Source organism: Lissotriton vulgaris, chromosome 9 (assembly GCF_964263255.1).
Source record: "Lissotriton vulgaris chromosome 9, aLisVul1.2, whole genome shotgun sequence".
Taxonomy (NCBI): domain Eukaryota; kingdom Metazoa; phylum Chordata; class Amphibia; order Caudata; family Salamandridae; genus Lissotriton; species Lissotriton vulgaris.
Window position 1 is genome coordinate 826,285,334 of NC_141697.1, and position 25,040 is coordinate 826,310,373.

Here is a 25,040-nt window from a genome sequence, read left to right on the forward strand (position 1 = left end):
GGATTGTATTGCGTTAGATAGGGCGAATATGATCCCCTGGCTTTTGTATAGGAAAACAATGTTCACACAATTAGGTCGCCCCAAGATCTATACTACCCCTAATTGTATCAGAAGAGAGGACGTTGGGTGGATAAAGATACATTTCCTTAACATGCTTAGCATGAAACGAGAGGAGCAGGAACGTAAGAAAGTTTCCGTGAGGGCAAACTTCTTATTATTAACATCCCCCTCAATTGAGCCTTATCTGATTACAGTTAATCGACCTTTTCACAGACAGCTTTTATCAAGGTTTCGTTTTAATTTAATACACCTAACTTTGGGGGTATTCCCAACCTGGGGTAAACCAGAAAACTGTCACCCTTGTAAATGCATTAACTTCTCAGCCCAGGATGCGATGCATTTTGTCATGTTCTGTGAATTCTATCAGGAAATGCGAGGTAAATATCTGTTACCGCTCCTGAAGGAGGCTGGATTTATGCAAGTTAGACCAGCTCTCTTGTATTTACAAATGCTAAGTTGTCCTCGGGTTATGTTCTGTGTCGCTAGTTTTCTGGTGGCTGCGGTCCGGAAAAAGAATACATCAGATAGAGTGGTTAATGTGAGGTAGGATAATTTTTCACTGATGTGTTTTCCTTTAATTTTTTCTGCACTTTGCACTTCATATCTTTGATGAGAACGGACTGTTAGGTGTATTAGACGATGAAATATGTACCATGTCTGTATTGAATTTCTTCTATTGTAAATCATATTTTTAGCTTGACATTTTATGAAATCGTTAGTCTCTCTATTTTATGAAATCAGACATCTGAATGTATTGTGACTACATCCATCTTTTTATTACCTCCTACCCCCTTGTACATAAAACCCATGATTGAATTGTGTAAATAATGATGTGTATATATGTATATATGTTCATGATTGTCTTTTTATGATTTTAAATAATCGAAATAAAGTATTTTGACTGACTGACTGGCTCTCGTATTTTTTTAATATGTTTGTATAATGCTTTTAAAGATATGTTTTATATCGAAATAAAGCCAATTTGACTGACTGACTGACTGGCATTTACTCTGCCCCACCTCCACCTTCACTGTCCCCTGGACACAGAAACTAGCTGTTGAGTTATCCACAGACACTGGCATAAGGTTGTCCTTAGTAACATGATCTTGGAAAGATTGGAAATGTTCAGAGATGTTGAACCTTTGGAAATCAGCCATTTCCTTCATAAACCATGTTTCGTTCTTCATTTCATCATATATTCTCATACAGGATTTTGTGGATAATGTACCGGAGGTCCCATTTCCTGCTTTTCCTACGGGAGTAAATCTGTGATGAAAACGTATATACTCTACCATCCTACGAGAGTCAGCAGATGTCATAACCTGGGAAAAGACTTGGAAATGATAGTATACCATAAGGAACAATTCAAACCAACATTCACAGCTACCAATATATGACAATGACATGGACAACAATTAGTTCTATTGGACACATCATCGGCTTGATGCAACATTTGTATAAATACACTGTCTGTGTAAGTCTTTCTATGCTCCCCCTTGTGAGGGACCAGAGTAACAAACATATCCTCAGGGGAAGTAGGCATTGTACCAACCAAGGAATGTACAGGATACTTTTCCTCGAGAACCCAACATATTCCAAGTACTGTTATTAATGCTATCACAACTATCAATATGAAAACTATTTCACTCTTTGTGGATCAACCCCGCGCTGGACGCAGTGGTGCAAATGGCTGTTCCTCCTCCTCAATAGGTCGACCAAATTAATGCATTATGAAGCAAGTAAAGGAATGTAATAAAATTGATAGCAAAGGCAACTGTTCCCAGTGTCTGTATGAGCCTCACTGGTACAGGATCCTATTGTTCATCAACGTTGGTGGGCTTGAGCACCGGCAGTGGAGCTTGCTCAGTCCTAGCTCTCAATGAATTCCACCTCGCTCAAGATAATATACCCCCCTCCAAGGGAGCACATTCAATTGATCCTGTCCAGTGTCAGAACAGTGCACAAATCTCGCCTCACCCTAAACTAACACCGTTGGTACTACAGCGGAGTACACATTAACTTGCACAGTCCATCCCTAACTAATCTGACTTCTCCTTTGGTGCACTGTTCCTCAGCCGTGGGTGCAAATTGTACATGGTTACACCAGGATCAGAGGGGTCAACAAATTACTGCTCCTTAAGGGCTCTAATCTTCGGAAGGACCGTTGCATTTAGCATGTCATCATTTTCTACATCAGTTTGGGTCCATATAAGCTTTGCGTCACCAAAAGGGACAAACTGAGGTACTTTAGCTCCCTCAGCGTCCCCAATGCTGTCCCTCCCCCACTTGTCATAGGGTAAGGGTGAGGGTATCCTGTGGCAATTGCTGGAATGGATCAACTTCCGTCCGGCGACTTTCACAGTGGTTCGAGTAGTGAGGAGGACTTGCTTGGGCCCTTTCCACCGGGGGCTCCAAGCTCTTCTTCAGCTGGAAATTTCTCAGCAACACAGAGTCCCCAGGCTGGATGTTATGACTCGTCCCCTCTGGTATGGGTGGGAGTGACTCACAAATCTGTTGGTGCATAGAACACACATTTTCAGTTAACTGACACAGATACTCTGTCAAAAAGGGTACTCAGTCTCTGAAAACCTAGGCGGGTGCGAACACCCCAGACATTTGCTGGGTGTCCAAACACGACCTAGTAGGGTGACAATCCTGTCCTAGAATGTGATGTAGTTCTCGTTGACAAAAGAGCTAATGGTAAGGCATCTGGCCACTGTAACCCTGTGGTTTTATGAATCTTTGCCAACTTCAGTTTGAGAGTACTATTGTTCTTCTCAACCAAACATGCTGAATGGGGGTGATTCACAGCATGAAATTTCGGTTTTAGGTGTAAACCATAACAAACTAACTGGATAACCTTGGCATTAAAATGACTTCCCTTATCACTCCAGATCAAACGGGGCAAACCGAAGCGAGGAAAGAGAAGCCTCAGTAAGTTGTGCATTGGGGTACAAGAAGCCCCAGCCCGAGAACCATTTGCACCGAAGCCCAGGCCCCCACACTCCGTGAGTGTCCCGTGGGCCCCACCTTTGCATTTGAGCTTGACGTGCCTTCCTGGTTAAGCCTTGACTGTTGGCTAGTGAGCCCCCTGAAGATGCCATTTTGAATTTACTTTGCTTTCCTGGTTACTCCAGGCTTGCTCCAGCTTCCCTGTAAAGGAGAAGCGCCACAGACCTTGCTGGTCTGCAACAGAGCCAATCTTGACATCCTGCGTGGGTTGCAGTTGCCAAGGCTTGTTGGGTCCAATCGAGATACCAACACTGCAGACATCTAGATCCATTGTGGGACAGCTCAAATCCAGGGCCTGGTCATCGTCGATGCCTCCTGGACCTCGCGGCTGAAGAGACAAACTCACCTTCTTCACCTTCAAGCACCCAACAACGCCTGGTTCCTTCTTGGTACCTTCCTGGTCACTGGCTAGTGACCCAGACTCTGTCCCCTCTGCTTTCAGGTTCTTCACATCACCGATCCACCCTTGTATCCACCCAGACACTTTTCCTCTGGTCGCCTGCAGCACTTCTTTGCAGCTCTCCATAGAAAACTAAGACAAAACCCGACACGAAAAGACACCTATGCACCCTGCTTCCCTGGGTGAGGTAACACGAGTACTCTGGTGCTCCCGTGGGTCTTGACTCTCAAAGTGTCCTAGTTTCAAAGGGTTCCATCCTAGTCCATCCGGAAGTGTCCTTAAATTGCATATTTGTAACTTCTTTGTTCCCCATAGAAAGTCAATAGTAACCTGCGTCTGTGTTTAGACACTGCATGCGTCTCCCGTGGGCCTCCTACTTCCTAACCTTTAGTTGTTTAGTGTAGCCCCAGCGATTTCACAGGCCCCAGGCCTGCTTTCTAACTCTCACGTGGTACATATACTACTTTCTTAGTATATGGTTTGTGAGGCCCTAGGGAATAACGTATACTGAGCAACTTATTGTATATTAAATGTGTGACTTGTGTTGTAGTTTGACCTCTGACCTCATAAAGAGTGCAGAGGGGTTGTATTTAGATTAAATACATATATATTTGATATATACCTTGTGTGGTGTCCTTTCATTTGGTATTCAAGGGATTATATATGGTAAAACAACTTGCTTAACTCGCCGAAAGTTGTAAAATGAGGATTTTGTCTCAGTTTAGTAGTAGTAAAGTTAGGAGTCCTAACTTTACTACTACTAAATGACTTCTGTGAATACCAAATAAGTTTAGGATTTTTGTCTCAGATTAGGTCTGTGAATGGGCCCCAATGACGTTTAATGCCGTAGCCAAAGAACAACTCAAGAAGGAGGCTCCACGGTCTGCAAAACCCCACTTCCAAAACTCAAACAGTCAGATTGAGCGCAATGGTAATGTCTGATAAATGTATGTTCAGAGGCCCAAGTCCGATCTCCTTCAATGGCACTCCTTTAAAAGCAGTCCACGAGGCCAAAACTCCTCTAGTAGTCCTGGCCTCGACATTGGAAGGACACGGCAAGTCAGTGCCCTAATATGCCAAAGAGATGGTGTCTGTGAGACGTTGGCCTGATATGTGATGTTTCCAATTCTGGAACCACCTTGTATCAGTCCAAACAATCCCTTATGATGTCTGGTTGTAAGTCAACCTTGTTAGACAAGCTATCCTAGGGGTAGCATGGACTAAGCAGCCTAAAGGCTTAACTTAAGAGGTCGTGTTAAGCTAGCTGTTTTACCACATACAATCCTGTAATATCAAATGAAAGGACACCACACAAGTATATATTATAAAAATATATGTGTTTATTTCTAAAATAATCCCCAGTACTCTTTATGAGCAAAGGGGCACAAGCGCTAAATCAAAAGCACAGTATAACATACCAAGTTGCTCAATTATGGATGAGGGCGGGTGGCCACTCAAACCATATACTAAAAAAGTGGTATAAGAGATACCAATCGAACAGTGGTTAGACCTAGGGCCTAGGGAATTGCTGGGAGCAGTCGGGACTAGCGAGGCTGAAGTCGAGAAAAGCCTGCGGGATTCGGGTGCAGCACTTAAAGTGCGGCTTGCACCAATGCAATGTCAAGGGTGCGTAAAAGTTAAACAAGTAAAGTTTTAGGATACTTCCGCTGAACCTAGAAGGACACAACTTTAGACACAGACCCTAGAGGTGTGTACCAGTGTGGGAAAACTGGCGTTGCAATGTTACCTCACCCACAGGAAGTGGGTGCACAGGGTCAAAGTGGCGTCGGGTTTTGTCACCCAGGTTCTTGGTGCTTGGAGCTGAAGATGCTGCAGGCGATGTGAAGGAGAAGTGTCCGGTGGATCCAAGGGTGGATCTGAAGTGGTGAAGACCTGAAAGCAGAGGGGACAATGTTCAAAGTCACTGACCAGTGACCACCGTGGAACCAGATTGGAACCAGGCAAAGTTGGGTGCAAACAAGTGATGAGGGGTTGCTTCTCTCTGCAGCCACGTGGACACAAAGAGGTCAAGGACGTCCAGGAGTCGATCACTAGCTGTCCCACAAAAGCTCTAGCTGATGGCGGTGTTGACAACTTGATTGAAGCAAACAGGCCTTGGCTAATGCAAGCAATGCAGAAAGTGAAAAAGGCTTATTACTCGGACCAGCAAGGTCAGAGCGGGTGCTCCTTTCTACGGGAGCAAGGACAAATCTGGAGCAACCAGACCAGCAGTGTAAATTGTAGGTTTCGTTGCAAAGATGGCCACTGACCACGTGGCAAGTGGCTGGGATGGCACGTCGAGTGGCACAAAGCAAAAGGACACCACGCAGATCGTGGAGATGCTGGAGGGTTGATCTTTGGTGAAAACGCTGCTCGGTTGTAGGGCTCCTCAAACCCCAAAGCACAGAGTCGAGGGTGCCTCCGGTGGTGCGCAGTCAGCATCTCGGGGGACTTCTAAGATGTCCTGTCCCACGTCTCTCGGTGCCTCCACCGGTCCCTTCTTTGCAGGGACTGTGGATCGGGCTGTGAGAAGTCTGGGAGGCTGGGTCTTGTCAGGCTCTGCACTCGAGCTCTGGTGGGAGGCGGCGGCAAAGCAGACGTTGAGGTGCTGGATGGTGCCTGTGTTCACAGGGTGGCCCCTCCTAGGCCACAAGGGAGATGCTCTTCAGTCTTCTATTCATCAGAATGTCGAAGTCCAGTCGTCTTCTTAGTTTAAAGTTGATTCAGGATGATCTGAGTTGCATTGGCACTGCTCCCACTCTTATTCGAATCTGGTGGGCTGGACATCCTGCTAGGTCCCCTCCTATGGGTGGGACCCAGGAAGGGGGTGGATACACCCCTTTCCTTTGATCCAGGCCACGTTGGGACTGGGGCTGGTGTGCCCCCGAACCTGTTTGGCCGGATTATGCAAGGGGCAGCCTTGTGCTCCCCAGGCAGTGTCTGGTTTCTTTGAAAACTCCCTGCAACAATCCACTATCTCCTGTCTGGGGTGGTGTAACACCGCCCTGCGACAGGAAACCCTTTGTCCAGGCCACCATTTGCTGAGTTTCGGTCAGCAGCAGGAGGCCAGACCCGTGTCTGTGGCAGAGGCATCCATTTTGTGGATCTGAGGCTCTTTTAAAATCAACCGCGTTTTAGTAAAGTAACATATCTTCTCCCTTTAGAAGGGTGGAATGCTACCCCCGTCGCCAGAACTGGCGAGGGGGTAGTATTCCAATTCGTATGACACCTTACACGACATGTTTTGATAAAGCCAAACCAATGTTGCTATATAACCGCGAGAATTATAAGGCACTTAATAGTATATGGTATGGCATTATCCCGAATCAGCTTAGGGAGTTGTTCCCGACAGCTGCAGACAGGCTCAGCTCATGCCAGAGCTCCATCTCACATTAAACCACGCACTCTGCCTCCAGGATTGATAAGGCCTTCCATAGGAGTGACTCACAGGTTTATATATGTCCAGATATAGGTTTAGATATAGGTATACTATATCTAAGCAAGGGGTGATTACACCACCTTGCCCCAGCTGAGTGATCAGCCAGTTGTGTCAATTTTAGATAGCCAGCCAGGGGTGGCAAAAGATATGCTACAGCCCCTGGTAGGCCTTGGATGCACATATGCCCTTGGCACCTATAGTGCTCTGTACAGGGGCTGATAAGGTGACCCAAGCAATCTAGTTATGCACCTAGGGTACATGGAATCCATTTTACAGAGAGAGCAGATAGCCTGGGGCCCTGATTAGCAGGGAACCCGGCCAACTAAGTCGAAAACCAGCTAAACACAAGGCCAAAAATCTGGGGTAACCATAGTCAGGTAGCCACCTTCCTACAGTGTCCTTAATCCAATGCTCCAGCATCAACTTAGATGCAGCTTTCCTCACCCTGCAAGACCAAAAGTCACAGACAGACAGTCAGGAGAACAGAATAAGGCAGACCTGTCCACATAAACAGATAAGGCATGTTTCAGTTCCAGGGTGTGCAATGACCGCTACTCAGGAGAAGAAGGAGAAGGACAGAAAGAAGGCAACACAAGCTCCTGAGAGAAGTAAAATGTTGAACAAACCTTGGGAATGAACCTTGGAACTCAGGATCCAGACTAGTTAACACCCGGGCATCCTCCAGCAACCACAAAAACAGAGGGGAACACCTCAAAGCAGAAAGCCACCCCAACTGACTTGCAGAAGTGATAAGTGGTAAGAACTTCTAATCCACAGCAGCCCAAGGCTCAAAAGGAGAGGACTGAAGAGCCCGAAGGATCAAAGAAAGATCCTATGTTGGTAAAGAAGAAAGGACAGCAGGGGAAGTAGTAGAGAAACTTTCAGGAAAGGAACTCCAAACAACAGAGAAACCAAATGGCCAACATTGGAGGAAAAAGAATCAGAATCGCTGAACACCCTGATAGCTGCCCACTGGCCTTTTAGCGTAGACAGCAAGAAAAACATCCAAAAAGAACTGCAGAATAGAAGAACCAGAACAAGAAGTAAAAGAAAAACTAGACAGAACACCACGGGTCAAAAATAATTCAATGTTTAGAATAAGATGATAGAGTAGAGCCCCTAAGTGAACCCTAGACCACCAAAATAATGTGGGCTGGAAAACCTTGCCTCGCTAGAGTTCACCAGTCAACATCCAAATTACTAGGGTTAGTGGGATCAGCGTGTGATGATGGGGAGCCAAAACCCAGACAGGCAATTCCAGCAAAGGCACACGGGATGACTGAGCAAGAAAATACCTACTGCCTAAAAGGGGTATTTTCAAACACAGAATGTAAACATCACCTTTACTAAAAGATGCATTGTTAGATTCTGAGTTCAGGCATACTAAAGTTTATTTTCCCACCTAGTTCCCAGGGCCAGTTATGTTTATAAGATATTATAAACAAGCTTCCCATTCTGTCTTATGGGGAACAGGTAGCCTTGCAATAGTGAAAAACTAAATGGGCTGTAATTCACTATCAGGACATGCCACACACACCAGAGCATGTCCTACCTCTCCCATACTCTGACCCTGCCCACAGAGGCCTACCTTAGGGGTGACTGACATGCATAAAAGGGAAGGTTTAGGGCCTGGCTAGTAGGTGCACTCGCCAAGTCAACCTGGCAGTTACAAACTGCGCGCAGACTCTGCAATGGCAGGTCTGAGTTACCTGTTTAGGGCTACTCACTTGGGTGGCACAATCAGTTCTGCATGCCCACTAGTAGCATTTGGTTTACAGGCCCTGGCACACTCAGTGCACTTTACTAGGGACTAACAAGTAAATCAAATACCCAATCATGGAAACACCAATCCTTAACACAATTTACACAGAGAGCATATGCATTTTAGTACTGTTTAGCAGTGGTAAGTGCCCAGAGTCCTGAAACCAAAATAAATAAGTCAGGAAAAAATAGGAGGAAGAAGCAAAAAGTTTGGGGATAACCCTGCAAAAAGGGCCATTTCCAACAGCCCCATTGCCAAATTTGTCAACAGCAGGAAGCACGATCTCTGTGGCCAGTACTGCAACACGGCCACTACTTGGGTGTTCTCCATCAGGACCCTTAAAAGAAATGCCTGAATGAGGGGAAACGGAGGGAAGGCATACAGTAACCTCCAAGGCCATGGGACCGATATTGCATCCACTTCCAAGGACCCCACCTCTGAAATCCTGGAGCAAATGGACAGAAGAAGAGCATTGGGGCTGGAGACAAACAAATCCACCTTCGGACCTCTAAACCTCTTGCAGATCATGCAGAACTCCCTGGGTGACAGACACAAATCCTGAGAAGACGGAAAGTTGAGGCTCAGGGCATCCGCTACTACATTGTCCGTACCCCTGATGTGTTGAGCAGAAATGTCTTGGAGATTAATCTCCACCCAACTTGCCACAGTATAAGCCACCCGGTTCAATGAGTTCTGCCCTGATGATTCACCTACACCACAGTCATTGTAGGATCGAAATGCACCACAACATTGCAACCTGACAGGTGTGACTGGTGTGGCTGCAGGTACCAAAGGACCCTCTCTACTGCTGACAGTTCTTCAAGTTGGCGGAATGCATGGCATCTGATCTGTTGCAACAAGCCTGAATGGACTATTGACCTAAACTTGAGCCCCAACCGAGCGCATTGGCTCCACCGTCAGAACAGTCGGAGAAGAAGAATGCATCCTCATGCCCTTGGTGAGATTCAAGGAGTCCAGCTACCACTGCAGGCTGTGCACAATATCCTGAGACACTGGTATCTCCAAAGGCACAGCCTGAAATGGGAAACAAACCAGCATAGGTGCCACAGCAATGGGCGTAGGTCTGGCCTGGCCCATGGCACCATGAAAACAGAGGCTGTCATTTGTGCCCCTGAACTTCCATCCGCTGAAGCAGAGAGGCTGTGTTCTGAGACAATAGTGACAGCACCAAGCCCTGCAGCTGCTGGATCCTGGACTGAGACAGGAACACCTTGCCTAGAACAGAGTTGGAAACTGCTACAATTAAAGTTTTACTGGTCGAGGGTTGAAGATCGCATTTCTGAAGATTTTCTTTGAAACTGTGGCTTCTTAAAGTATGCATGGTCAAGTCCAGATGTTTCTGCATCATCTGACCAGACGGGATCTGGAGCAGCCAGTCATCCATGACCTGATACACCGAGATCTCCTGGAGATGAAAGTGAGCAACCAGAGGAGACACCACCTTGTGAAGACCCTGAGCGAGGAGCGCAAGCCAATTGGTAGGACACACAGCTACCAAAAATAAGGTCCAGCATTGATATCACAAAGCTGGATTGAATCAATGGAATAATCTCTTGGAGGGTTGCCATCTTGAATGGGATCCTCCGCACATACTTGTTCAGGGACCTAAGGTTGATTACTATCTGGAAACACCCCGTAATCTTCAGGACTAGGAACACAACTGAATAATAGCCCTGTCCCCTCTTTAATGGTGGAACTGGAACAATTGCTTTCTTCTGCAGCAGAAACTGAACACCACCCAACAATGCCTCCCTCCTGAGAGCATCCCTTGAAAGTGGCACTGAAACGTCCCTGATGATGGGGGAAAGAACACAAACTAAATCTGGTAACCTTGTTCCAAAATATTCAGCGAAAACCACAGTTGATGGACAGAATGCAGAACAATGTCATACATTCACCCTAGTACAGAGATCTGGACCCAAATCCATCGTTTTTTTGCACTCCACACCACCCCAGTTCAGACATGGCCATAAGAAAATCAGTCTGACCCTGTGCCTCATGGGAACAGTCGAGCCCAAACTGCCAAGCCATGCCTTTCCTGGACTTTTTAAGTGCCCCTACCTCCAAAGTAGGCTTTTAGCACAATTTAGATTTAAAAGAAGTGCTGCGACACAGAGTTGCTTTTCAAAGAACCTTAGACTCTCAGCAGTGCAAACATGCAAGTTCAGAAAGGGCTGCTGGCCTCAAAACTGCCACGCCCTATTATATCCTAGGGCCTTAAAGGTAGTTTTAACCCCCCTGTCCTATTATGTACCAAGGACTTGTAGGGTAGGTCATGCCAATTATAAGTGTACACTGGTATATAGTATACCCACATGTATGTGTGTGTTTTCACTGTATTTTAACCATAGCACTAGGCCTGGTTAGACAGAGCCCAGGGACAGTCAGTCAGTTACCACCAATACCAGTCTGCAAAACAAATGGGGTGCCCAGGGCACAGGAGGACTTTACACCAAGTATACAACGGAAAGGATACTCCTTAATGTTTGCACTGGAGTCCCTTTCAATCATTCTCTAAGTCAGACCCGGGGTTTCCACTTCTTAAAAGAGTAGGCCACTCTTTCACAGCATCTTTTCCCTGTAAACTAATGTCCTGATCCAAGGCAGTCCACTTTATCACCCTATGCTGTCCCTTCTGTTTCTGCCAAAAGTGAAGCCTCAGAGAATCAAAACCTAGAGCTTTACTTTCACCGAGACCTTGAGCAGCATGTTTTAAAAACAAACAGACGTAATCCAGTGCACACGTGGGGAACATATTAGACAAAAAGACAACCGAGGGTTTTTAATTTTGGTTATTTGGCTAACTCACTTTAAACGCTGTCCTTTGTGTTCCATTGCGGCACACACCCTCGCAAAACTTGGCGTTCTCTCTGTAATCTGTTTCCTCAATCTGCTTCCTCTCCAAACAAGTGCACTAATTGTACATCCCGGCCTGATCCCGTAATTCGCACGCGCGAGGTTGATTCCGCGCCCCCGGACTGGGGCACAGCCTCGCTGCGTCGCTTCGCACGCACAGCGTCCTTCTGAAGAGTAGCGGTGGCTACTATTACCAGATAAGGTGCCGGCTGCAGATTGGGTTTTTTTGTGAGCGAATTCACTCGCATGCCTATTGGGAAAGAAAACTTTTCTCCTTGAACGCGCTCAGAGCAAGGAATTTTAGTAAAATGAGATGGATCAGAAAGTCACTGGTTTGAACAGGTGAGGGAAAAGGTGGGACCGTGAGGACTTTGACGGAGCAGCGAAAGTCGGAACTTTGGGGTTGCGGAGCCCGGATCTTTGGAGCTCAAGTAAGTTCACACCGCATCTTTACTGTTCAGTCTTGATCATTGATATATAGCGCTAACAGCAGGCAACCCTGCGCTTTGGGTATTCATCGGTCGTGTGCCTTTCTTCTTTACCTCTGTGGTTAGGACTTTGAGGCGCACCGTGTCTACTCGAGTCTCTCCCAGCACCAGAAAATGCCGGTTATCAACATAGACGATCTGAGCGATAAAGACAAGTTAAAAATGGAAGTTGAGCAGCTCAAGAAGGAAGTGAAGCTTAAGCGACAGCTGGTGAGTAGTTCAGAAAATATGTCAGACGAAAAAATGAAATGAGACATCTACATATTTTTTAATTTCTCATATGGTCTCCCTGAATCTCTCTATGTCGGCAGAACATTGGACGGACCGGGATAGCACCATTTTTGCGCCCACAAAACATCCCTGATGTCCACCAAAAAGTTGAGTAAAATAGCAGGGTCGTGCAATGATTCGAAGTAGCATTGTACCTCGAATTAGTAGTTTATTTAGTCCGGGCTCTAGGACTAACACTTGTCAGAACATTACATTATGGAAGTTGCCCTCTTTCTTTGCTGCATTTGGACTAAATCACGTTTTAAAATAACTCGTAAAAGGACAGCCGGATTTGGGCCCAGTGCCAAGCAGTGACAGAACCAATAACTTTCGCTTTGCTAGAGCGCGGCGACCACCACTATTCGCAAATATAAAAAAAAAAGATCTGTATTTTTTTTATTTTGAAGATTGTGGCCACGTTACCTGATGCAGCAGAAGAAAGATGCAATGCAGTGGCCGAAGCGTATAGAACATATTGTTTTCTAAACGTTCTATACTCTCAAATGCCTGCCACGTTGCGTCGGGCGATGTAAAGACAAGTCGTTATTACTTTTGCCAATGCTGGTATAGTTTAAAACCATCTGGCATTGTCAAGGAAGGCCGTTGGGCTACCAGCATGGATCGGGAGAGAGGAAGGGTGGGGGAATTAATGTAACGGAAATCAATCCATAGTGTTGAGGGGTGGGGTAGCAATAGAGGAGCTGGAAGGGGAGCACATATTAGATAAACAAGCATTGGCATAGTCAATCGGTCTCGCCTTAGGGACCTTATAAGTGTTTAGCCATGCAACAGTTAATGTTGTTGCAGTAAGGATATTGTGCTGGATAACTAAACACTTATAAAGTCCCAAAGGCGCGACCTATTGGCTATGCCAATGCTTGTTAATTCTAGACACGCAGGCAGGGAATGAATAGAGAATCTGGGGCGGGGAAAGAGGGAGGGGTCTGTGAAGAGAGGGAGGGGTCTGTGAAGAGAGAGGGAAAGGTCTGTGAAGGGAGAGAAAAGGGTCTGTGGAGAGTGAGGGCGTGGTCTGTGAAGAGAGAGGGATGGGTCTGTGAAGAGAGAGGGAGGGGCCTGTGAGAAGGGAGAGGGAGGGGTCTTTGAAGAGAGAGGGAGGGGTCTTTGAAGAGAGAGTAAGGGGTCTGTGAACAGAAAGGGAGGGGTCTGTGAAGAGAGAGTGAGGGGTCTGTGAAGGGAAAGGGAGGGGGTCTGTGAAGGGAAAGGGAGGGGTCTGTGAAGAGAGAGGGAGGGGTCTGAAGGGAAAGGGAGGGGGTCTGTGAAGAGACAGTGAGGGGTCTGTGAAGGGAGAGGGAGGGGTCTGTGAAGAGAGAGTAAGGGGTCTGTGAACAGAAAGGGAGGGGTCTGTGAAGAGAGAGTGAGGGGTCTGTGAAGGGAAATGGGGGGTCTGTGAAGGGAAAGGGAGGGGTCTGTGAACAGAGAGGGAGGGGTCTGTGAAGGGAAAGGGAGGGGGTCTGTGAAGAGAGAGTGAGGGGTCTGTGAAGAGAGAGTGAGGGGTCTGTGAAGAGAGAGGGAGGGGTCTGTGAAGAGAGAGTGAGGGTTCTGTGAAGAGAGTGAGGGGTCTGTGAAGAGAGGGAGGGGTCTGAAGACAGAGTGAGGGGTCTGTGAAGAGAGAGGGAGGGGCCTGTGGAGAGAAAGGGAGGGGTCTGTGAAGAGAGAGGGAGGGGTCTGTGAAGAGAGAGGGAGGGTCTGTGAAGAGAGGGGGATGGGTCTGTGAAGAGAGAGAGGGAGGGGTCTGTGAACAGAAAGGGAGGGGTCTGTGAAGAGAGAGTGAGGGGTCTGTGAAGAGAGAGTAAGGGGTCTGTGAACAGAACGGGACGGGTCAGTGAAGAGAAAGGGAGGGGTCTGTGAAGAGAATGGGAGTGGTCTGTGAAGAGAGTGAGGGGTCTGTGAAGGGAAAAGGAGGGGGTCTGTGAAGAGAGAGGGAGGGGTCTCTGAAGGGAAAGGGAGGGGTCTGTGAAGAGAGAGGGCGGGGTCTGTGAAGAGAAAGTGAGGGGTATGTGAAGAGAAAGGAAGGCGTCTGTGAAGAGAGAGGGAGGGGTCTGTGAAGAGAGAGGGGTGGGTCTGTGAAGAGAGAGAAGGAGGGGTTTCTGAAGAGAAAGGGAGGTGTCTGTGAAGACGGAGCGAGGGTCTGTTAAGTGAGAGGAAGGTCTGTGAAGTGAGAGGGAGTGTCTGTGAAGTGAGAGGGTGGAGTCTAGATGGAGTGGGAAGCAAAATCAGCCTTGGAAAAAAGTGTCTCAAGCCAACCTGCCCTGGAGAATTACCAGCAGTGGGGCCCTGGGGGGATCCCATGGGTCCTGGCAGCCCCTCCAGGTGTGAAACCCCAGAATGGCGAGTGGAAGGTGCAACCCTCAGGCATCAACGAGGCGTGGAACAGAAGTGTAAGGGGAACAGAAAGAGTATCTCAGGGGAGGGGTCAAAAGTTATATTCCCTCAACACAGGATACCTTCAGAGATCTGGAAAGACACATGTCAACGAAAACCACCGTTTCTCGTCGTGTTCTTCCAACTCCTTCCCAAATTTACTTCCGGCCGAACCGCCTGCATTCTATGCTTCCACCCTGCTTGGGCCATAAATTATAATGCAAAGGTAATCCAATATTGATAAGGCTGCAGGAAGGGAAACACTGCTGTAACTCCACTTGGTGGCACGGCAAGCCTTAGTTAGGACTGCATTTCTCAATCAATCGATCTCAAAATCATGCAACAGTGTTTTGGAAAAGAGCTTTAGAAATGGCATCTACATTGACGGCGCTATCACAGAGACGACTTTTAAACGATATAACCTGGAACCTGTAGTGCAACAAAGAGGTGCGGCACAGCTAAGTAAAGTGTGGGTGCCGCAATTGCTGCAAAAGTAAAGAAATAGATGTTTTTTTTCTATTTCTTTAATTTTGTAGCCATTGCGGCACCCGCGCTTTACCTTTAACATGGTTAAAGTATAGCGCGGGTGCCGCGATGGCTACAAAAGTAAAGAAATAGAAAAAAACATGTATTTCTTTACTTGTGAAGCAATTGTGCACCCGCGCTTTACCAAAGTAAAGCACGGATGCCGCGACTGCTGCAAAAGTAATGAAATAGATGTTTTTTTCTATTTCTTTACTTTTGTAGCCATCGCGGCACCCGCGCTTTACCTTTAACATGGTTAAATTAAAGTGTGGGTGCGCGATTGCTTCAAAAGTGAAGAAATAAATGTTTTTTCTCTATTTCTTTACTTTTGTAGCCATCGCGGCACCCACGCTTTACCTTTAACATGGTTAAAGTAAAGCGCATGTGCCGCGATGGCTACAAAAGTAAAGAAATAAAAATAAACATTTTTTTCTTTACTTTTGAAGCAATTGTGCACCCGCGCTTTACCAAAGTAAAGCGCGGATGCCTCGATTGCTTTAAAAGTGAAGAAATGAATGTTTTTTCTATTTCTTTACTTTTGCAGTCATCGCGGCACCCGTGCTTTACCTTTAACATGGTTTAAGTAGAGCGCGGGTGCCGCAATTCACCCGCGATTGCTACAAAAGTAAAGAAATAGAAAAAAAATGTATTTCTTTACTTTTGAAGCAATCGCGCACGCGCTCTTTACCAAAGTAAAGCATGGGTGCCGCGATTACTGCAAAAGTAAATAAATAGATGTTTTTTTCTATTTCTTTACTTTTGTAGCCATCACGGCACCCGTGCTTTACTTTAACCATGTTAAAGGTAAAGCGCGGGTACTGCGATGGGTACAAAAGTAAAGAAATAGAAAAAAACATTTATTTCTTTACTTTTGAAGCAATTGTGCACCCGCGCTTTACCAAAGTAAAGCGCGGATGCCTCGATTGCTTAAAAAGTGAAGAAATGAATGGTTTTTCTATTTCTTTACTTTTGTAGCCATCGCGGCACCCACGCTTTACCTTTAACATGGTTAAAGTAGAACGCGGGTGCCACAATTCACCCGCGATTGCTACAAAAGTAAAGAAATAGAAAAAAAATGTGTTTCTTTACTTTTGAAGCAATCGCGCACGCGCTCTTTACCAAAGTAAAGCGTGGGTGCCCCGATTACTGCAAAAGTAAATAAATAGATTTTTTTTCTATTTTCTTTTGTAGCCATCACGGCACCCGTGCTTTACTTTAACCATGTTAAAGGTAAAGCGCGGGTGCTGCGATGGGTACAAAAGTAAAGAAAGAGAAAAAAACATTTATTTCTTTACTTTTGAAGCAATTGTGCACCCGCGCTTTACTAAAGTAAAGCACGGATGCCTCGATTGCTTAAAAAGTGAAGAAATGAATGTTTTTTCTATTTCTTTACTTATGTAGCCATCGCGGCACCCGCGCTTTACCTTGAACATGGTTAAAGTAGAGCGCGGGTGCCGCAATTCACCCGCAATTGCTACAAAAGTAAAGAAATAGAAAAAAAATGTGTTTCTTTACTTTTGAAGCAATCGCGCACGCGCTCTTTACCAAAGTAAAGCGTGGGTGCCGCGATTACTGCAAAACCAAATAAATAGATTTTTTTTCTATTTCTTTTCTTTTGTAGCCATCACGGCACCCGTGCTTTAGTTTAACCATGTTAAAAGTAAAGCGCGGGTGCTGCGATGGCTACAAAAGTAAAGAAATAGAAAAAAAGATTTATTTATCTACTTTTGAAGCAATTGTGCACCCACGCTTTACCAAAGTAAAGCGCGGATGCCTCGATTGCCTAAATAGTGAAGAAATGAATGTTTTTTCCATTTCTTTACTTTTGTAGCCATCGCGGCACCCACGCTTTACCTTTAACATGGTTAAAGTAGAGCGCGGGTACCGCAATTCACCAGCGATTGCTACAAAAGTAAAGAAATAGAATTTTTTTTATTTTTTTACTTTTGAAGCAATCGCGCATGCGCTCTTTACCAAAGTAAAGCGTGGGTGCCGCGATTACTGCAAAAGTAAAGAAATAGATGTTTTTTTCTATTTCCTTACTTTTGTAGCCATCACGGCACCCGTGCTTTATTTAACCATGTTAAAGGTAAAGCGCGGGTGCGTGCGATGGCTACAAAAGTAAAGAAATAGAAAAAAACATTTATTTCTTTACTTTTGAAGCAATCGGGCACCCGCGCTTTACCAAAGTAAAGCTCGGGTGCCGCAATTGCTGCAAAAGTAAAGAAATAGATGTTTTTTCTATTTCTTTACTTTTGTAGCCATCACGACACCCGCGCTTTACCTTTAACATGGTTAAAGTAAAGCGCGGGTGCCGCAATTCACCCGCAATTGCTATAAACGTAAAGAAATAGAAAACAACATTTATTTCTTTACTTTTGAAGCAATCTCGCACCCTCGCTTTACCAAAGTAAAGCGCGGGTGCCGCGATTGCTGCAAAAGTAAAGAAATAGATGTTTTTTCTATTTCTTTACGTTTGTAGCCATCGCGGCACCCGCGCTTTACCTTTAACATGGTTAAAGTAAAGCACGGGTGCCGCGATTCACCAGCGATGGCAACAAAAGTAAAGAAATAGAAAAAAACATATTTGAAGCAATCGCGCACCCTCGCTTTACCAAAGTAAAGCGCGGGTGCCGCGATTAGCCCAGGCCAGACCTAACAAACCTGGGAGTGGTGCGTGCGTGCATGCGCAGTCTGCTCTTTTTGGAAGCACTGCACTCGTGCTTGTGGCGCGCCTCTGCTCACTCCCACAAGCTGGATGCCGCCACAAGCACAAGTGTGGGCTTCCAAAAAGAGCAGAGCGACAGCTAAAGCTCCTCCTAAGCAGAGCATGTGCGCTGCGTAGGCGAGACCTAAAAAGCAGAGAGTGGTCGGTGGTAGTGGATGAGCATCGGGGGTGGAGGCAGTGGGCGGGGCAACTAACCACCACCAACGAGCATCAGTTGGTGTGTAGGGAGGGAATGCTGGGTGTGTGTGGGGAGGGGGGCTATTTGGTCTATCGGCTACATATAGCAAAGCTGTCTGTAGACATGACGTAAAAAGTGCTGCTTCAAGTGTATGCTTTCATTCTTGAAATTAAAACTTGTGCTGGGGTGAGTGAGCTCAGCAGAAAATAACAATGCACTCTATCAACACTCGCTTTCCTGCAGATGGCCATCTGCTGGTTGGCAAGGGCCTCGATTGCCGCAGTAATAGTGCATATACCTTTAGATTGAACTTGCCTTCTACGAGGCATCAGAACCACTTTAGAGCCTGGGAGCATTCTGTACTCAGAGAGACGCAGACATAATGTTTTTTATCACACTCTCAGTGTCTCAAAAAGCACACTTCCTACTTGAGGGCGTGGGGAGCAGGGGCCAACCCTCCCCCTTGGAGTAGTCACAGGATGGTAACTGGGATTGTCTGAGCCACTTCACAAAGGTGCCAGGGGGAGTGCCGCACTGTGCACAACGTCCTAGAAGGTACATATTAAACACGTTAGTTAAGGGCCTTTTTTCCTGTGTTTGTAGGATGGTGAAGAGGCAAAAGCGATGGTTTATTTACATGGAGCCACAAATCCATACATGAAAGATGACAACAACTGTGCATTGGGAGGGTGCTGAATTTGCACCTGCGCAGTCTCTGACATATAAGGGGCTTCACAGGCATCTTTATCTCTTTCCCTTTACACGATTACCTATGGTGTACTGCCTATTGATTTGACTCACCTACTATTAACTGTCAACAGAGGCGCATGTTCACAGTAGGACAGAAGGTAATACTTGTTTGATTCTGGGGAAAAAAACTTTTTTTTTGTGTAGCTCCGGGGGATAATTCTTTGCCTGTGTGAAGCAATAGTAGGGCATATATTTAGTATTTGGTGCAAGTGTGCCCTTGGTTCTTTAGTTATTTACATTTTTGAGCACTGCCAATGCATTTGCAAATGGGGCGTCCGGATCTTTTTTTAATACCTGACTGTATTACCAGGTCAGATGTGGCTTTTGTGAAACAATCTTTTATTATGCGTAAAAAAGCTAAAAGAGAGGAGGTGGAACTGTTGAAAAATAGTGTCCGTAAGCACATGATGCTTAAATCATCTCTAGATATGGAGTCATATCTCTCATGGCCTTTGTCGGCTCACAAGCGTTTCCTATTGATCAGGTTTAGATTGGATTATTTCCATCTTTTATCAGCCGTACCGAAGGAGATTTACAAAGGACAAGTGTTAGCACCCTGTGGCTGCGCCAGTATGTCTCCTCAGGATCTGCTGCACTTTGTGTTCTTCTGTAATTTTTATGAAGCCCCTCGGAGGCTCTTTTTAAAATCTCTTTTAAAAAAGTTAAATTATTTACAGGTTCGCCCCGCCCTCTATTTTTTGCAATTATTAAAGCCTGAACGTATTCTGTTTGTGGTTGGTTGTCTGAAATGTTCCCTAAGGTATAGAAAATGTCTGGAACCCTAAAAGACTTGGCTGCTGCATTTTATGAATTAATTTTTAAATTGAAACAATGTGATGTCCTTTTTACTCCAATAATCTTTGTATACAAATTGGAATATTTGTATTGTGCGTCCAGTTATGTATTATGTGCTTTGGACATTTTTATAGATGAATTGTAACTTTTTATGGTTTTCTAGTATGTAAACCGAATAAAGTTTATTGAAATGAAATAGTATGAAAACTTATTTTAATTGATCTTAAGTTGTTAGACTACAGTAGGTCAAAATAGAAAATCAAATCATAATGGATTAAATATTTTATAATAGTTTAATTACATTAAAAAATACTTGCAAGCAAACCTATTAGTCACGTGTAATACATTGGATATGCTAACATCCATACTTGAATTTTTGGGTGTTGGTGCAGATAATTCCCTCTTGCCAACTCCTTTCAAGTGGTTAAAGCAGTAGTTTATTTGGATCACATGTCTAGAAGGATGGCAGCAGTATAAAGACCACCCAGAAGACTGTTTCCAAAATGGCGTAAGGTTCAAAACAGAAATCTTATAAAAAGAGTTTCAAGGGCTAAAACCTGTAAAATGTACAACTGAGGAAAAGGGAAGTTCTGTGGCAGCTTTCTAAGAGTATGAACAAGCAGAGGAGGTGAACATATTTCATGTGAGGAATGAGCTGCATTTTCCTCACCTGCATTATCAGAGCTGCATTTTCCTCACCTGCATTATCCCGGATCTGCTGGGCTGTTTCCTCCCGTCGCTGCTGGGACTGCGTTGCCCATCTTCCTTTGCTCCCGGAAAGCGCATTAAACATCACCGGTGGTGCTGGACCCGTGCAGATACGCAAACAGGAACGCGCAGGGGCCAAGGGCAGGCCCGTTCACGCCCAGAGGAGGCTGGGCTGGCCACCTCTCTAACGTCCTACTACAGAGAGGTCTTCAGCCATCTGGACATCGTGAGAGGAGCGTTATGACTCCAAATGGGGAAGAGGAAGACAACAAGTGACCCTCAGGGGAGTCTTGTGAATACTCTTGATGCTTTTTTTTAGTAAGGGCAGCAATTTCCCTGTCGCATGAAATTGAGCTCACAGAACGCAGACTATGACTAGAAGGAGTGAGAGGTTGTGCCGCCTTAGCTCCCTCTCCTCCAGCAGGTGCGACTGTGTCTTCGTCTAGGTTAGAACTGCACAACACGAATCCTTGTAGTCCCTAATCGTGTGCAGATTCACTCTCATAATTGGCTTTGGATGCACTAGCTAACTCATCTCCCATAGAAGAATCTAATAGCAAGCTGGCAGCTAAAAGGAAAAAATGTGGGAAGAAACCGAGATTTAATCCACCCAAGAATCCACCCAAAAATGTACATGTGAGCAAAGCCTTGGGTAGGAATAAAGAAGCCTTTGGTTCGCCCCACTCTCTCTAGCTGCTAATTCGACCACAGTAACGATGAACAAGGAGGGAGAGAGCAGACTGGAGAACGTTGTCTCCCTCCTCTTACAGTCTCTAATATATAGGCTCACTAAAATAGAGGAATACATAGGTCTGCTTGGTTCAATGGATATTTCAGGTGGAGGAACAACACCAACAACTCTCGGAATCCTAAAAATCCCAAAAGGCCCAACAGCTGTAGGTGCGCCAACTAGCGGTCTCACCTGTATGGACTTAGAACAACCCCCCTCCACCTGTGCCTATTCTTCCAGCTGTTATGGTCAAGCAAACCGCTCGAGCGTACACGGTGGGGGGCAATTCAGTCAGAGAGATTATCTCCCCTTACCTCTCATATGGCTGGAAGGGCCACAGCTTATGGGGGGAGGGTCGAGCCACATAAGGGTGATATAAGACCTAATAGAGCTCAGCATCTGTATCTCTTGATAGACCTCCCAATAGCAGCTCTACCCTTGACCTTGATTCTAGCAAATGTCCCAGGACTGAGAGAGGATCAGAAGGAATCTACTTAACACGCAATGGATAAGTCACTTCATTGGCTGAACAAATATGGAGGTTTGGGTCTAGAAGGCATGGGGGTCTAGCCAATATCATTATAAAGGCACAGAGAGGGGACTGGGTTGGCCCCACATGCAAAAGCTTATAAGGAGACTATGTTGTGGTGAACTTTAACAACTGCCAAACGGTGAGCCTTCTGAAACATCGATTATGCGACACCCAAGCTCTAGTACCCAGATTTTAGTTCTATCCTTTGATTTCTTTTACACACGACTTGCACCCGGGGGGACCAGACCAACGTACATCTGAATACAGGGATTATAGATTTGATCATAGGACTTCCCTGCTAAATACATCTCGCCAAATCAGATGGGGAACTTCCAACTGGGAAACAGAGAATAGATTCGCTCCCCTATTGGTGCTTGATAGTTGCGATTGACTGACTGTAACAAGCCCATTAACCCAAACCCCAGAAGTCCTTATGAATATAATATGAATATAACCATCGAGGAGCTAGGTGGTGTAACAGTTATGGGAGGGATTGGGCTTGAGGCTGAAAAATAGTTAAAACTTGCCTCATGGAACGTGCGGGTATTAAGGGGAAGGTGGGTAATATGCAGTGTTGTGATGCTTGTCACAAATATGGCATAATATGTATGCAGAAGACCTGGGCTGTCGACCTGATTTCCATAGATGGGTATCGCTCCTTTCAAACAGAGGCAGTGCCTTAACCTGCAGGTCGAATCAGGGGAGGTTTGTTAACACTAATATTGAATACCCTGTCAATAACTTTAACGGTATTTTTGAAGGTACCCCCATTTTTCTAATTTTTGTTGTTTGAAGCTCCAGGAGGTCAGGACTGGCTATTGATAAACTTTTATAATAATAACTTCGGACCGAATATGCACTGGGCAGTGACCCAACTGGAGTTTGAGCTTGATAAAGTGGGAATGGGATTCAAAAAGAATTTCGCTATTGTGTGGGTGGGTGATTTTAAGGCACATTTTTGTAAATAACCTACAACCCCAATTTGCAGCACAGAGGATATGGAAGGGCCCCCAGTAATTCATTTTACACATACTAAATATGGCCAGACATTAGAAACCTGGAGATAAGAAACAGACAGATTGAACATGATGAGGAGTTCGTAACAGCCTTCTAACACAATGAACATGAGTCAACTATTGATTACATCGTGACTTCTGATATCCTAGATGGGAAACTGATTCAGGTGGAATCAGTTTTCACCTCTTTTAGTGATCAAGCTATCCTTTCTTATTCTGTAGCATTAGGCTCCTCTCGTGAGATACCAACTAAGATAATGGAGGCATCGGCCTTAGGAAGAAAGAACGGGTACCAACTAAAATGGTCTACCATAGACAAGGTAAATATAAGCCAGGGAATATTAACAGAAAATCTGAACTGTATACAAAATTGCTTGGATATAAACGTATCTGCTGAACGTATCATCCATGATTTCTCAAAATTATTAGAGGCTGCAAATACGACCTTATTCCGTAAAGAATCTTCAAACTAGGCATCGATGTAGCGTTTGTTTGATCAGGCATGCTCCCAAGCCCTAAAACCCCTGCATGAATCCTTGAAAGAAGTACCAAGGAACCAAGAGAAAATAAAATTCTTACAAAAGATATATAATGATTCTAGGAAGCAGAGGGAAAAATAATTAAGAGAAGAGGCCTGGGAAGAACTGGAAAGGGCTACCATAACTAACAATAGCAGGGACTTCTGGAGGGTAGTAAACAAACTTTATTTTAAGGATCCACTGATCCAACACTAGAATCCCATGTGGGTGAGGATGCCTGGGTGGCTCATTTTGAGAAAATCTTTGGGTCAGGGATAACCCAGACGGTGGAGCATCCCCCAGTCCCTCTTCCTCACACTGATTTTTTTTGTATTTACTCTTGAGGAAATAATTAAAGGGCTGGATAGGTGCAGCAGGGCGAAGGCCCCAGACCCTGACAGGGTCCCCATAGACCTATTTCTTGAAGACCATATCCTATGAGCACCCGTATTACAGAAGGTTTTTAATGCCATTGCCAAAGATGGCCCTTTGGCAGCATGGGGTACAAGTGTTATTATTCCTATTTTTAAAAAGGGAGCAAAAAGCAAGCCAGGGAATTATAGGCCAATATCCCTCCTGGACAGCACCTCAAAGTTAATGGGGCGGCTATTACTCCACTGGCTGGAAGAATGGGCAAACAACAAAAATATACTGATCCCAGCCCAATATGGATTACAGCGGGGCAGAGGTACCATTGACCAGGGCCTGAACTTAAGCCTTATAGTTGAAAAATATATCAGGGCTAGAGGTGAGTCGATCTACATGGCCTTCATGGATCTTTCAGCCGCATTTGATTGTGTAAATCATAGTAGGCTGTGGGAGATAATGGAGACCATGGGGTTGGACTCGCCAATACTCCTGTTCATTAGACAGCTCTACTCCCAGACTACCGCCTTAGTGCGGTATGGTAAGGACGGGGCTTGTACCTGTTCTTTTAAGATTATTTTAGGAGTTAGGCAAGGGTGCGTTCTCGCCCCTTTCCTTTTCTCCTTATATACGAATGGAGTAGGAGCAGCCCTGGCAGGTATAGCTCATGATACCCCAAAGTTGGGTCACTATCACTGCCTCTCCTTGCATATGCAGACAATACAGTCTTAGTGGCTAGAACGGGGAGGGCGTAGCAACATATGCTAACTGCTTATACCTCGTTTATGAGCTCCCTTGATCTAAGGGTAAATGAATCAAAATCATTTATCTTACAAGCCAGGCAAGCAGGGCGAGGTAAAATCCAATCCTTCTACTTAGGGGCTCGCAAACTGGAGATAGTAGTTGATTCCGTCCCCTACTTGGGTGTCGTATTTGATAAGCACCATACTTGGGCACCTGTGATTAAAAACAGGGGGTTAGCAATGGAAAAAAGCCTGGCAGGTATTATTAGATTTTCTAAAAGATTGGGCTCTAATCCTCTGATAATTATAAAAAGTATCTACAAGGCAAAGACAGTATCCCTGACTACTTATGGAGCGGAGATGTGGGGTACTTCTAATATTGCCCATGTGCAGACTATTGAAGCAAAATTTCTGAAACGGCTAATTGCCTTACCGGTCTCAAGCCCCAATTTTAACTGCCTTGCGGAATTGGATTTTCCGTTCATCAGCGAACAGATAAGACTAGGCCCTTTAGTGCTAAGGCACTCAATCTGGAGGAAGAACACGCTCCCCCCTAACACAACACATCATAAAGGACTACCTCGAGCTGGATAAGGTGCGCAAATTAAGATGGTTGGGCTATGTAAGATCGACTCTGACTAGTCTGGGCATGGAGGACCTGTATAAAAATCCAAGCAATTGTCTCCAAATCTCAAAGACAATTTCAAAAGAAAAATGTTTGGCTCACATGGCCCATGAGCGTACAGAGATACACAAAGATA

At 45.3% G+C, this 25,040-nt stretch overlaps 1 protein-coding gene across 1 annotated transcript in view; it reads left to right on the plus strand.

Moving 5' to 3' along the window:
* Window positions 1-11,676: 11,676 nt before the first annotated feature.
* Window positions 11,677-25,040, plus strand: part of LOC147692311 (guanine nucleotide-binding protein G(T) subunit gamma-T1-like) — a 207,228-nt gene continuing 193,864 nt past the window's right edge. Inside the window, exons 1-2 of the mRNA XM_086938559.1 lie at window positions 11,677-11,981; window positions 12,105-12,248. Of these exons, the coding sequence (XP_086794685.1) occupies window positions 12,153-12,248 (96 nt within the window). The 5' untranslated portion in view covers window positions 11,677-11,981; window positions 12,105-12,152. The remainder of the gene's footprint in view (window positions 11,982-12,104; window positions 12,249-25,040) is intronic.